The sequence below is a fragment of the Schistocerca cancellata genome, chromosome 2 (genome assembly GCF_023864275.1).
Source record: "Schistocerca cancellata isolate TAMUIC-IGC-003103 chromosome 2, iqSchCanc2.1, whole genome shotgun sequence".
NCBI lineage: Eukaryota > Metazoa > Arthropoda > Insecta > Orthoptera > Acrididae > Schistocerca > Schistocerca cancellata.
The window spans coordinates 308,283,417-308,299,367 of NC_064627.1; the positions used below are offsets into that span (position 1 = coordinate 308,283,417).

The 15,951-nt window shown below is 43.8% G+C and overlaps 1 protein-coding gene across 1 annotated transcript in view; it reads right to left on the reverse strand.

Moving 5' to 3' along the window:
- LOC126153633 (uncharacterized) overlaps positions 1–15,951 on the reverse strand; it is a 558,426-nt gene that overhangs the window by 231,772 nt on the left and 310,703 nt on the right. Inside the window, exons 7-8 of the mRNA XM_049916084.1 lie at positions 13,481–13,854; positions 13,281–13,411 (exon numbers count right to left, since the gene is read on the reverse strand). Of these exons, the coding sequence (XP_049772041.1) occupies positions 13,281–13,411; positions 13,481–13,854 (505 nt within the window). The remainder of the gene's footprint in view (positions 1–13,280; positions 13,412–13,480; positions 13,855–15,951) is intronic.

The following is a 15,951-nucleotide window of genomic DNA, read 5'->3' on the forward strand; positions in this document are numbered from 1 at the left end:
CTGCTCTTAATACATGTAGTCCCAAATAGATCTTTACAATTTCGGTCGCGTATATTTCAGAAGCTGAAATTGGTAGAAAAATGCGACTTGCGGCATGGTGCTCACAGACAGCTAACGTTTTATTTTCAGATTAGGTACTGAAGAAAAAGGCCATCTTCCAGCGGATGGCAGAGGCCAAATTTGACCCCCAGGTCCAACGGAGCTTCTGGACACCACCACCACATCCGACCACGACGTGGTACACGAAAATCAATCTGGTGGCAGGTCAAAGAGCAAATTATTAGCAGTTGAGGTCATGAGTTGCACTGACGATGACCCATATTAAAGTAAAAAAATGATGTTGGCGGAAGAAGCTTGGTTTCATGTACCTGGCAATTTATACTGACACAGTGTGAGGATCTGCGTGTCAGTCCAAAGGTGAGCGTGCGGATGTGGTTGTATGGTTTAACTTTTTTAGTAGCGTTAATAACCTCGACTGTTTATCTGGATGTGTTGAACAGTCTGCATTCCCGCAGGTCTAAGAACTACAACCTGACAGCATGCTGCAGCTACACTACTGGCCATTAAAATTGCTACACCAAGAAGAAATGCAGATGATAAACAGGTATTCATTGGACAAATATATTATACTAGAACTGACATCTAATTACATTTTCACGCAATTTGGGTGCATAGATCCTGAGAAATCAGCACCCAGAACAACCACCTCTGGCCGTAATAACGGCCTTGATACGCCTGGGCATTGAGTCAAACAGAGCTTGGATGACGTGTACGGGTACAGCTGCCCATGCAGCTTCCACACGATACCACAGTTCATCGAGAGTAGTGACTGGCGTATTGTCACGAGCCAGTTGTCGTCCACCATTGACCAGACGTTTTCAGTAGGTGAGAGATCTGGCGAATGTGCAGGCCAGGGCAGCAGTCAAACATTTGCTGTATCCAGAAAGGCCCGTACAGGACCTGCAACATGCTGTCGTGCATTATCCTGCTGAAATGTAGGGTTTCGCAAGAATCGAATGAAGGGTAGAGCCACGGGTCGTAACACATCTGAAATGTAACGTCCACTGTTCAAAGTGCCGTCAATGCGAACAAGAGGTGACCGAGACGTGTAACCAATGGTACCCGATGCCATCACGCCAGGTGATACGCCAGAATGGCGATGACGAATACACGTTTCCAATGTGCGTTCACCGCGATGTCGCCAAACACGGATGCGACCATCATGATGCTGTAAACAGAACATGGATTCACCCGAAAAAATGACGTTTTGCCATTCGTGCGCCCAGGTTCGTCGCAGGCGCTCCTGTGTGTGATGCAGCGTCAAGGATAACCGCAGCCATGGTCTCCGAGCTGATAGTCCATGCTGCTGCAAACGTCGCCGAACTGTTCGGGCAGATGGTTGTTGTCTTGCAAACGTCCCCATCTGTTGACTCAGGGATCGAGACGTGGCTGCACGATCCGTTACAGCCATGCGGATAAGATGACTGTCATCTCGACTGCTAATGATACGAGGCCGTTGGGATCCAGCACGGCGTTCCGTATTACCCTCCTGAACCCACCGATTCCATATTCTGCTAACAGTCATTGGATCTCGACCAACGCGAGCAGCAATGTCGCGATACGATAAACCGCAATCGCGATAGGCTACAATCCGATCTTTATCACAATCGGAAACGTTATGGTACGCATTTCTCCTCCTTACACGAAGTATCACAACAACGTTTCACCAGGTAACGCCGGTCAACTGCTGTTTGTGTATGAGAAATCGGTTGTAAACTTTCCTCATGTCAGCACGTTGTAGGTGTCGCCACCGGCGCCAACCTTGTGTGAATGCTCTGAAAAGCTAGTCATCTGCATATCACAGCATCTTCTTCCTGTCGGTTTAATTTCGCTTCTGTAGCACGTCATCTTCGTGGTGTAGCAATTTTAATGGCGAGTAGTGTATATGGTGTCCCTCCTCACCGAGCCTCGATCGATAAGAAGACTTTGGATAGGACGCTGGGTAGGACGAGGAGGACTCATTTCCTGGCCCCCAAGGTTTCCAGGCGTTACAGCATTAGATATTTTTCCTTGTGAAGGATGCTCCCAACCATTTCCCGACGCGTGTGTCCTAACAAGCGAAATTTGTGACAAACATTTGCTCTAATGGATTCATTGTGAATTATGGAAGTTCTTTGTAAGCATTTTGTTTATTACTGTATGGAATAGAAAGTAAAGCCCTCTTTCACGTTTTTCAGGGGACTGACAGAAAAGAGTGTAAAATGAATATGTGAAATACAGGAAGTCTCATCAGGCGGAAACCAACGAATTGATCTTAGTGACACATTATTTACGTCATTTAATAATACATAAATTAATTTACTTTCACCTATTTAAAACTTTGAAATTATTATTATTTGTTTTGAATACCTATTAATGCTTGACAGTGGTGCGTTTACTGACGTGGCTCTACGCTTCAATATTTGCCTTTCCCAGAGCACGTGCGGAATATCGCTCACCACACAAATTCTTAAAATTAGATTTCTTGATAGTGAAAAGCAATATGTGTGACAGACAGCCTTTTTAGTTCTATAGAAACTAATAGGAGAAAATGATAAGCACTTAACAATGTTCTCAAAATTTGTAAATCACATATATGGGGGAAATGTTTTGTCTCTGTTGAAAAGAAAACTATCGTTACTGTCGATGTGTATACAACGGACACAACCACAATAATTTCTCTCGCAGTTATTTACGGTACACCTTCACTACATATAAAGCTAATTTAAGGCACTGCACAGTGGAAATTTACTGGCCCACCAACACAGTTAGACCGCAACAGACCGGTGATGCTGTATTGTAACCTATCACCTCGGACTACAAGTCCATTTAAATAGCATAGTTGGTCACGTCCTCCCCACACCACGGTACGGGACTACAAGTCCCACCGCCACACCTTCACCTGCACATGCTAGGCAATAAATTCTGCCTGACTCATGTAGTACTATCACCGTCAGAGGGTGGTACGGGACCACGAGTCCCACCGCCACACCTCCAAAGTGAATTGCAGTGACTGCCACCAACACAGTTAGACCGCAATAGACCGGTGATGCTGTATTGTAACCTATCACCCCGGACTACAAGTCCTTTAGCAAAAAAAAAAAAAAACATAGTTGGACTGGTGATGCTGTATTTCAACATATCACATTAAAATATAAAAATGCAGTAAATGAAGCAGGCAGAAAGGAATACAAACGTCTCAAAATTGAGATCGACAGGAAGCGCAAAATTGCTAAGCAGACTTGGCTAGAGGACAAATGTAAGGATGTAGAGGCTTATCTCACTAGGGGTAAGATAGATACTGCCTACAGGAAAATTAAAGAGACCTTTGGAGATAAGAGAACCACATGTATGAACATCAAGAGCTCAGATGGAAACCCAGTTCTAAGCAAAGAAGGGAAAGCAGAAAGGCGGAAGGAGTATATAGAGGGTCTATACAAGAGCGATGCACTTGAGGACAATATTATGGAAATGGAAGAGGGTGTAGATGAAGATGAAATGGGAGATACGATACTGCGTGAAGAGTTTGACAGAGCACTGAAAGACCTGAGTCGAAACAAGGCCCCCGGAGTAGACAACATTCCATTGGAACTACTGACGGCCTTGGGAGAGCCAGTCCTGACAAAACTCTACCACCTGGTGAGCAAGATGTATGAAACAGGCGAAATACCCTCAGACTTCAAGAAGAATATAATAATTCCAATCCCAAAGAAAGCAGGTGTTGACAGATGTGAAAATTACCGAACAATCAGTTTAATAAGCCACAGCTGCAAAGTACTAACACGAATTCTTTACAGACGAATGGAAAAACTAGTAGAAGCCGACCTCGGGGAAGACCAGTTTGGATTTCGTAGAAATACTGGAACACGTGAGGCAATACTGACCTTACGACTTATCTTAGAAGAAAGATTAAGGAAAGGCAAATCTACGTTTCTAGCATTTGTAGACTTAGAGAAAGCTTTTGATAATGTTGACTGGAATACTCTCTTTCAAATTCTAAAGGTGGCAGGGGTAAAATACAGGGAGCGAAAGGCTATTTACAACTTGTACAGAAACCAGATGGCAGTTATAAGAGTTGAGGGACATGAAAGGGAAGCAGTGGTTGGGAAGGGAGTAAGACAGGGTCGTAGCCTCTCCCCGATGTTATTCAATCTCTATATTGAGCAAGCAGTAAAGGAAACAAAAGAAAAATTTGGAGTAGGTATTAAAATCCATGGAGAAGAAATAAAAACTTTGAGGTTCGCCGATGACATTGTAATTCTGTCAGAGACAGCAAAGGACTTGGAAGAGCAGTTGAACGGAATGGATGGTGTCTTGAAGGGAGGATATAAGATGAACATCAACAAAAGCAAAACGAGGATAATGGAATGTAGTCGAATTAAGTCGGGTGATGCTGAGGGTATTAGATTAGGAAATGAGACACTTAAAGTAGTAAAGGAGTTTTGCTATTTGGGGAGCAAAATATCTGATGATGGACGAAGTAGAGAGGATATAAAATGTAGACTGGCAATGGCAAGGAAAGCGTTTCTGAAGAAGAGAAATTTGTTAACATCGAGTATAGATTTAAGTGTCAGGAAGTCATTTCTGAAAGTATTTGTATGGAGTGTAGCCATGTATGGAAGTGAAACATGGACGGTAAATAGTTTGGACAAGAAGAGAATAGAAGCTTTTGAAATGTGGTGCTACAGAAGAATGCTGAAGATTAGATGGGTGGATCACATAACTAATGAGGAAGTATTGAATAGGATTGGGGAGAAGAGAAGTTTGTGGCACAACTTGACCAGAAGAAGGGATCGGTTGGTAGGACATGTTCTGAGGCATCAAGGGATCACCAATTTAGTATTGGAGGGCAGTGTGGAGGGTAAAAAGCATAGGGGGAGACCAAGAGATGAATACACTAAGCAGATTCAGAAGGATGTAGGTTGCAGTAGGTACTGGGAGATGAAGAAGCTTGCACAGGATAGAGTAGCATGGAGAGCTGCATCAAACCGGTCTCAGGACTGAAGACCACAACAACAACAACACATTAAAGTAAAAAAAACAGGATTTATCGAGCTTGTGGCTCATATGATGTTTACATAAGCTATAATTCTACGCATCCAATGAGAATTTCAAGTCCATAAAAAGTTTGCAACAAATGACATCCATTAAAATTTCAGATGGGGAAGGATGTGGTTTATCCTCACGATGGTGTATATCACATGTCTATAATTTCGAAATATATTTATCTACTTATTTTGAACTTTTCCTCTGTCATACGGTAACAAACCGTCGATACAAGTTGCACAACGATAAGGATTTTAATTGCCTTGCGGCGGTTTTACATAATATTGCCTATTTTAAAAGATTTGAAGCACAACTGAATATCCCGCGCCCGGGTTCGATTCCCGGCTGGGTCAGGGATTTTCTCTGCCTCGAGATGACTGGGTGTTGTGTGATGTCCTTAGGTTAGTTAGGTTTAAGTTGTTCTAAGTTCTAGGGGACTGATGACCATTGATGTTAAGTCACATAGTGCTCAGAGCCATTTGAACCGTTTTTGAACAACTGAAAGAAGGTTGCCGGTACAGGCTGTTTATAAAGTTAAGGGCGGGGCGATCGTGGTGGGGAAAGTGGCATTTCCCGGAAGAATGCTGTAACTGTTACACAGAATCACGAATTAGTTCCCAGTCTAACAGTGTAATGCAGCACGCAGTGAATTAGGCCAGTTTTTTGGTGGTATTTCTTGCGTTACTTCTCCTGTAGTCCGATTAAAATCACTTCATGTGTTGTAGCTGGTTTCCTCCAATCAGAGCGTGCCACGTCACGGCCGAACCGTTCGCCGTTGCCAAACTGCCACAACAATTACTTCCCTTTAGTTCCGTCTCAGGCTTTCTCTATTGATATGCTAGGATCCCCAATCCTGGGTCTGCCCCTTTTATTTCGTATTTCATCACACACACACACACACACACACTTACACACACACAACGATCCTAACGAAATGCACGACTTTTATAAACAGCGCTAATCGAACACTACTGGATCCGCACAAGACGCGATTCTACGTTGTGTATACAGTTATTGTAATCACAGAGATCGGCTTACACGAGATAAGTTCGCGCGACATTGCGTGTAGCCAAAGTTTTGAAGGCTGCCAATTAATCGTTGTAACTGCGACATCACAGTCATACTTAAATACAAGAGCCTATTGCGGTGTAATGGCACTGAGTAGTGGTTTGCGTACATACTTGGGCAGAAAGTGGAAGGTTCGAACTTCGTCGAATGACGCGAAGTTTTTCTAATTTTAATCTGAACACTTTGATAATCATTTTTGTTCGTTTAGTTGGTTTAAATATATTTTTTTATATCTAGTTCTTGCAGCGTCATTTTCAACATCTCATTGATTTTTTTATTTGATCTTATTTTTGTCCCTATCATTATTTTTGTGCTTGGAATCTGCTTGTGTAGCCTATAATCTGTAGCCAAAGGCCGACTAGGATTGCTCACCGGTTGGTAATGAGGCATCCCACGTTGCCAGTCTGAAGACGGCTTCAGGTAACCAAAGACAGCTAGAAACTACAGTTTGCTTTCACTGCTAAACTGAACTTTTCCTGCGGAAGATGGCTATGCAAAGAAACATGAAAATATTCTGTCTCAATTAGCTCGTAGAGATTAGCTTTAAACACCGTGAACAAAGCGATCGCGATTTTAGTTCTGCTGCCGATTCGACATGAACGCAGTTGAACACATTTATGATAATCCACACATTTATTACATGACATTACTATAGGGTATGGCCACCCTTCGTCCTTATAGTAGCCTCAAAACTGGTGGGGTCACTTTCAATTTGCAGTCTGTATGTGTGTGCAAGAATGGCAGCCCGTTCTTCCTCAGAAAATAGAAAAACGTTTCATCTGGCTCCCAAAACGTGGGGCGGAAAAAATTATGAGAACCAGTTGAACGTTCTGCCGCATCATAAATGTGTTCAACTGCGTTCCTGTCGGATCTGTGGGCAAACCAGTACATTTCAGGAGCATTATTGTCCATAAACTGTTCCTCACAGATGCCGCTTTATGACAGGATTTATTGTGACGCTGATATAATCATCGTTTCCAAACTGTTGCTCTATTGTACGCTGTACACAGTGCCGTAAAATGTGTTCATATTCTTCAGTGTTTAGCATTTTCTTCATCCCAAAAATTGGACCACACACAAGACGGACAGGCGTTACTTCTTCTTCATGAGAGGTGTGACGTTCTCTGAACCAAAGCCTGCATATGAAGCCTTTCAAGTTGCAGTTACTGCAGTAATTGTGTCCCGGCGACCATAAAAGAAGGTACGAATTACACATTTTCGTTCTCCAGGATACGGCAGAGGACACTTTTTCCGAACGACTCATCTTTTCGGACGAATCGACGGTTCATCTACCGGGCAATGTAAACCGCCATAATGTAAGAATCTGGGGGCATAAGTTCCTGGCGTCGTCGCCGAACATCAAAAGGACTCACAGAAACTGAATATGTTTTGTGCGGTTTCTGTCCAGAAAGGTTATGGAACTTTATTTTTAGCGGAGGAAACTGTGACAGGAATGTCATACATGGATATGCTGCAAAATGGGTTGTTTCCGTTACTATTGTGTTCTCGGTACTCTATTGCATTACCCTATAGTTGTTGCAAGAACCAAATCATGGAGCAAATGTTTAAAACACTCATTTCTAGATGACGCATGGGCTTTGTGCTAAGCAATGCTCCCCTCTAGAGTTCCAAGTGCCAAGAGTCAAGATCTCCATATAGCTGAAGCACAGTTTGCGTCCTGAGTAGAACGAATGTAAGCGTTAGATTGCATCAGAAAAACCTTTTTTTAATGGATGGAGATAACTTGGGTTTCAAAATTAGTGAAAAAGAAACCAGAAGCCGTATGCTCAAAAAGTGTCTCCTACTTATCAATCGCAAATAGCTATTAAAAATTCTTACTCAGAAATACAATAATGGAAGGGTGTCAATGTATTCAGAAGAAGGAAGACCATGGCTGATTCATGCCAAGCTGTGCTTCATCTGAAAGAACAGCCTTGTTTGTCAACAGCAAAAGAGAAATACCTATTGACAATGTTGTCATTCTTTCCTCAATAGCGCAAGGAGTTCTACAGTAAAATTTGCGACGTCTGGTCGCAAGACTAGAGTTGCGTCAGAAACAGAAATTATCACTGAAAGATTGAGAGGTGAAGAGGCTTCTCGATCGTGAAATGCGGACTCTCAGTCCCCCAAATGCGCCAATTTCGGTTATTGACGAACCCATCCAAATGAAAGTGTTTTTCGTCGCTAAACCAAACCACGCATGCCCATACTAATTCCCACATGCCCCGCGACCAGCCGTGCAGTCTGAACCTCGTAACACAAACCGTTCAGAGGCTATGACGATTTTATTGCATATAGTTTAATGACTGACACCCTGTAAATGTGTGTCTTACGAAGAACTGCTGATCATTGTACCCCATTCCTCTTACCTCTCTATATACAATCGTTGTGCTAGCTGGCCAGCTGAGCTCGTAGCACTTTGGAACTCACGAGTGGTTCCTTCCGCTGATTTCATGCAACTTCATACAGCCGTCCTTCACAATACTCGACGATCCGTGCCCGTCCGTATGTGAGCGCCTGATCCTGGTTTTATTGTGGCTGTTCCTTCGCATTTCCACTTCACATTCACGTCAACAACAGTGGGCTTGGGCAACTTTACAAGAGCGGAAACATCCTTGATGTTGTGTTCCTCTGGTGGCATCCACTTACTACTACTCGTTCGAACTGGCTGAGCTCTCCTATCCGACATTATTATAAATTCTATGCTTCTCTACTGACAACACAATACTCCCCGCGTCCTTTTATACAGGCGGCGCTGCCTCTCGTGACATCTGATGGTCAGTTCCACGTTGCATAGGGGTGTCCGGATACTTTTGAACACATAGTGTACGCACAGAGACGGACTGCGAGACTTGAGCAATTCGCCACAAGATGGCAAGAGAGAACTTTCCTTCTGAAACGTACACACTGCAGACTGACACGGTAAGACACCAGAGGATATTTTATTCCACCTATTAACGCATCATAATGTTAAACTTTTGTTTCTGGCATCATTATAAATTCTATGCAGTGTAGTAAAGACATGCTACGTTTGTAATTTTCTCGATAGAGTGCACTACAAAACTATAGCATAAATGTCACAATGTAGCGACAAGTTAACGAACGGTTAGATGAAATAAGGCCGCGAAACTTGTGTCGTTACATAAATTTCCATTACTTCACGTCGCGGCCACAAACTTTTTACGTCATCACACTACTGGATTAGGTCCATAATGACCATCTTCAGATCTGTTTTATAAAAACATGTCCTAATATACTGGAGGCATAGTGGCATCGTCAAATGCTGAACACAAAATCAGCGCCAACATCGGCAAACATGTATAAACAATAGTATACACAAGAGTCATCTTAACAGCAGCACTACTTTATGCTAGTGGTGTAATAAACGAGTAAATAGACCTAAAAATGTCGAATATCCGGTGTAGTTCGAGTAGTCGCAAATTTTGTAGATTGGTAGGAGGGAATGCCACGAAGAATATACTAGAAATCCGGACGGATCAGGGATGGGTTTGAAGGTAACTTTTGTAAGTTTTTCTTGAACAACTCAAAAACCAAGGCATCTAGCAGAAACGTATCCCAGAACAAAATTTAACTACATTAAATATTCTACAAAACGCTCATATTCATTTTTTCTGTAAGACCAGTAGTTTGCGCGCAGCAAACGAGAGAATATGAAAACCTTGGCGTAGTTTTTGAAGGCCATATGTAGACTTGCGGGTTGCTTACAGCGACGTCAGTAGGGCGGCTGAACTACCCTGTGTATATGGTGCAATGTACACCAATTGTTTAAAATAAAATTATCAGTACATCATTAGGAGTAAATGTACAAAACAAATGTAAATCATACCGAGACTATACTTTGTGTGAAAAGCAGCCTGTGTCGTTCTATTATATTACGTTGACAATGGAAACTAACATTAAAAACGGCTGTGTAAACAACAGCAAAGCCACAAATCTCCGATGCGTGTAAACACAATCGTGTTCACATACTCGTACATATGATGTAACGAGGGCAAACCACCATCACTGCCCTTTTTTGTATAAAGAAATTTGTGTTTTCAAAGTAAAAGTAACGCTATGGTATCGGGGAAGAAATGAACTATGCCAGATCACTGTAGCGGTATTCAGTCACTCTACAACAAGCTACAAATTTCGAATTTGATTCTTGCAGCTCTTTGGCTACTACATACAGACTGCAGTTTATATTTCTTTGGATGCTCAGATGAATTAAGAATTTTCTTCGTATCTCATTTAATAATAATAATAGAGAACCACATCTCCTTTGATTTTGAATCTGAACTCGACATGCTGATTGTAACCAAGAGATGCGACCAGCACTACTCCCTCTGCTCCACGCTGGTACGTGGCAACTGCTGTTTTTTATTTCAGTATTCCGCCGTGTGTGCATTTACTTTGCTTCCCACAGCAAATTCGCGTTTTTTCAACCAAAATTTGCCGACAAAAATGTGTTGCATTACTTTTTGAAAGCCCCTCGTTTATGTATAATGAAATGTAGAAAATTAAAAGTATTTACGAAGTTTGAAGTACATAAATTAACTCGTGATTAATATGTAGCAAAAAATTGTACTATACCATGATGATTTTATATACTAATCGAAGAGTGGAGATGCCAAACGTTCTAAGTGCCAAATGTTACATTCGTCCTGAGAATCAAAAAACAGTACTTCATTCTCGTACATAACTAATGTGAATCCAAAACATTGTGAACGAATTCTGTTGCCATTAGCATTATATTGCTCACCTGATCACTGCAAAAAATGAGACAGAAAATAAATAATTTTTAAACAATGTTCTAGGTGCCATACCAGGGAACTGACTATTTCTAAGTGCCAAAGAGTAAGTTTTTGTTTGAAGTGCCATTAATACAGAGGCATTACGTTTTATTTGTGAGTAAACAAGGACAAAAATCAAGCAGTAATGTTTTAACTAGTATAAATGTAGTCAACAGAAACCATTACTCACATGTTTTAAATATTTGCAACAGAGTAACTAAATCAAATTCAAGAAGAAAATCTTTCAGTGATAATTTCTGTTTCTGAAGCAACTCTAGTCTTGCGACCAGACGTCGCAAATTTTACTGTAGAACTCCTTGCGCTATTGAGGAAAGAATGACAACATTGTCAATAGGTATTTATCTTTTGTAGTTGACAAACAAGGCTGTTCTTTCAGATGAAGCACAGCTTGGCATGAATCAGCCATGGTCTTCCTTCTTCTGAATACATTGACACCCTTCCATTATTGTATTTCTGAGTAAGAATTTTTAATAGCTATTTGCGATTGATAAGTAGGAGACAATTTTTGAGCATACGGCTTCTGGTTTCTTTTTCACTAATTTTAAAACCCAGGTTATCTCCATCCATTAGAAAAGGGTTTTTCTGATGCAATCTAACGCTTAAATTCGTTCTACTCAGGACGCAAACTGTGCTTCAGCTATATGGAGATCTTGACTCTTGGCACTTGGAACTCCAGAGGGGAGCATTGCTTAGCACAAAGCCCATGCGTCATCTAGAAATGAGTGTTTCAAACATGCAGCCCTTAGAAACGGACAACGTAACAGAACACAGCATGTTGTTCTCAACCTCTGGCGTGCCACAGGGGAGTGTTATGGGACCATTGATTTTGACAATATATATATATAAATGACCTAGTAGATAGTGTCGGAAGTTCCATGCGGCTTTTCGCGGATGATGCTGTAGTATACAGAGAAGTTGCACCATTAGAAAATTGCAGCGAAATGCAGGAAGATCTGCAGCGGGTAGGTACTTGGTGTAGGGAGTGGCAACTGACCCTTAACATAGACAAATGTAATGTATTGCGATTACATAGAAAGAAGAATCCTTTATTGTACGATTATATGATAGCGGAACAAACACTGATAGCAGCTACTTCTGTAAAATATCTGGGAGTATGCATGCGGAACGATTTGAAGTGGAATGATCATATAAAATTAATTGTTGGTGAGGAGGGTGCCAGGTTGAGATTTATTGGGAGAGTCCTTAGAAAATGTAGTGCATCAACAAAGGAGGTGGCTTACAAACAGTCGTTCGACCTATGCTTGAGTATGGCTCATCAGTGTGGGATCCGTACCAGGTCGGGTTGACGGAGGAGATAGAGAAGATCCAAAGAAGAGCGGCGCGTTTCGTCACAGGGTTATTTGGTAACCGTGATAGCATTACGGAGATGTTTAGCAAACTCAAGCGGCAGACTCTGCAAGAGAGGCGCTCTGCATCGCGGTGTAGCTTGCTGTCCAGATTTCGAGAGGGTACGTTTCTGGATGAGGTATCAAATGGTTCAAATGGCTCTGAGCACTATGGGACTCAACTGCTGTGGTCATAAGTCCCCTAGAACTTAGAACTACTTAAACCTAACTAACCTAAGGACAGCACACAACACCCAGCCATCACGAGGCAGAGAAAATCCCTGACGCCGCCGGGAATCGAACCCGGGAACCCGGGCGTGGGAAGCGAGAACGCTACCGCACGACCACGAGATGCGGGCGATGAGGTATCGAATATGTTGTTTCCCCCTACTTATACCTCCCGAGGAGATCACGAATATAAAATTAGAGAGATTCGAGCGCTCACGGAGGCTTCCCGGCAGTCGTTCTTCCCGCGAACCATACGCGACTGGAACAGGAAAGGGAGGTAATGACAGTGGCACGTTAAGTGCCCTCCGCCACAAACCGTTTGGTGGCTTGCGGAGTATAAATGTAGATGTAGATGTAGAAGTTTTTATCGTTTAGCAGTGACTATTCGTAATGCCCACACAGCTGCGTGAGCCTCGATCACAGAGTAACTTTTGAGTAGAATGTAAAAAAAAAAAAAGAAAAATTGCCATGTTATTTGTTACCTTGGTTATAGGTATCTTGAAACGTGTAATGTAAAAGTCTAAGAGAGCCTTAGATTTTTTTCAATCTTTGTTCGATGTCTACGTTTATTATGAGAAACAATAGCAACAAAAACGCAGAGTTGGTTATTTCACAAACCGGTTTTGGCAATGAAGCTAACCTGGGGATGAAAAATTCGATATACCCGAAAACCAGTCGTTTTAGCGATAACCACCCCCTACTCAGCGCATCTGTACACCGGGCGCCCGCAGCGACGTACCTGGCCTCCCTCTGCAGGAACTTGTCGCGCTCGCGCTCGAGGCGCTGCTTCTCGCGGGCGATCTTGTGCAGCTCCTTCTCCAGCCAGAGCAGCTCTTTGTTGGCCTTGCGCGCAGACCTGGGGCTGCCGCCCTCGCCGCCGCCGCCGCCCTCGCCCGCCAGCCCCACCCCCGGCAGCGAGGCGTGGCGGCCCGCGCCGGCCCCCGGGCCCGCGTCCTTGCGGCGCTGCCACTCGTGCAGCTTCTTGCGGAAGTCCGCGGATAGCGGGTGCTGCTGCTGCTGCTGGCGCAGCCGCTCCCACTCGTCCATCTTGCGCCGGAAGCACTTGTCGCCGGCGCGCTGCTGCAGCGCCAGCGCCACCAGCTGGTTCTGCTCCTCCAGCCCCAGCACGCCCCCGCCGCCCCCGCCGGTGGGGGCCTCGGGGGCCCCGGAGGCGGAGGCGGCGACGGCGAGGCGCGCGCGCTCCCACTCGGCCAGCTTCTCGTGGAACTCGAGGCTCAGCTTGTGCTGCAGCTCCTCGTAGCTGCGCTGGATCTCCGCGTGCAGGCTCTCGCTCGTCACCTCCTCTCCGTCACCTGCAAGGACAGCGCTGGACTTTCGTACACATACACACACACACTCCAACATCCACACCTCGCACGCCTTACTTCTCGTCCATTCCCTACACACGATGCACAAACCTGTGCATCTGAACAAGCACCAATAATACAAGCCATAAATACTAACACGTATTCTTTACAGACGAATGGAAAAACTTGTAGAAGCCGACCTCGGGGAAGATCAGTTTGGATTCCGTAGAAATACTGGAACACGTGAGGCAATACTGACCTTACGACTTATCTTAGAAGAAAGATTAAGGAAAGGCAAACCTACGTTTCTAGCATTTGTAGACTTAGAGAAAGCTTTTGACGATGTTGACTGGAATACTCTCTTTCAAATTCTAAAGGTGGCAGGGGTAAAATACAGGGAGCGAAAGGCTATTTACAATTTGTACAGAAACCAGATGGCAGTTACAAGAGTCGAGGGACATGAAAGGGAAGCAGTGGTTGGGAAGGGAGTAAGACAGGATTGTAGCCTCTCCCCGATGTTATTTAATCTGTATATTGAGCAAGCAGTAAAGGAAATAAAAGAAAAATTCAGAGTAGGTATTAAAATCCATGGAGAAGAAATAAAAACTTTGAGGTTCGCCGATGACATTGTAATTCTGTCAGAGACAGCAAAGGACTTGGAAGAGCAGTTGAACGGAATGGATGGTGTCTTGAAGGGAGGATATAAGATGAACATCAACAAAAGCAAAACGAGGATAATGGAATGTAGTCGAATTAAGTCGGGTGATGTTGAGGGTATTAGATTAGGAAATGAGACACTTAAAGTAGTAAAGAAGTTTTGCTATTTGGGGAGCAAAATAACTGATGATGGTCGAAGTAGAGAGGATATAAAATGTAGACTGGCAATGGCAAGGAAAGCGTTTCTGAAAAAGAGAAATTTGTTAACATCGAGTATAGATTTAAGTGTCAGAAAGTCAGTTCTGAAAGTATTTGTATGGAGTGTAGCCATGTATGGAAGTGAAACATGGACGGTTAATAGTTTGGACAAGAAGAGAATAGAAGCTTCCGAAATGTGGTGCTACAGAAGAATGCTGAAGATTAGATGGGTGGATCACATAACTAATGAGGAAGTATTGAATAGGATTGGGGAGAAGAGAAGTTTGTGGCACAACTTGACCAGAAGAAGGGATCGGTTGGTAGGACATGTTCTGAGGCATCAAGGGATCACCAATTTAGTATTGGAGGGCAGCGTGGAGGATAAAAATCGTAGGGGGAGACCAAGAGATGAATACACTAAGCAGATTCGGAAGGATGTAGGTTGCAGTAGGTACTGGGAGATGAAGCTTGCACATGATAGAGTAGCATGGAGAGCTGCATCAAACCAGTCTCAGGACTGAAGACCACAACAACAACAAATGTGAGGTACTGTCACCATTAAGGCAATAATTTTATGTTTGTTTTGCTGAGGGTATGGGTATGCTTTGGTGGAGGTGGTGCATGGAGGTCATTCAGAACCGGTTCGGAGGCTGAATATTCCATTTGCTACACGCAATAGTTCGTGGTACAACTTAGGGAGACAATCGTCGGTGCTGGAAAGCGAATCTTGACTTACAGACCCCAGCAGTGAAGCGCGGTAGCAGGAATCCGGCCGTGCGGGCCAGGTGTGGTGCGAGCTTGCCTAATCAATGAACCCAGCCAAGTTGCGCAACATCACAGCTGATACTGCAGGCTGATATGGCCTGCTGACTGCCGATCTCTTGAGTCCCGAACGTCTGTGGCAAGTGGCGGGTGCAGGCATCCAGCGAGCGAATCCCAGACCTACGGCTGGTTGGCGGCGACTGGCGCTTCTGAGCATCCGAATGGCTTGGTGGCTAGGGGGACTCAGTTGGACTCTTTGTCCATCACGTGGCGTCTGGACCTCCCTGAGAAGCGGTCTTGTCTGGAAGACGGCAGAGCTGCGGATCCTGACACTGTGGCATTTGATGACTCAGTGACCCGCTTTTTCGGTGCTTACCCAGCTTGTCCATATAGGCCAAAAGAGGTTTGTTGTGGTAATACAGTTGCAGAACTGAGGCATGCTGCTTGAGAAAGTATACCTGGTTACGGCAACCGTTCGGACACTGA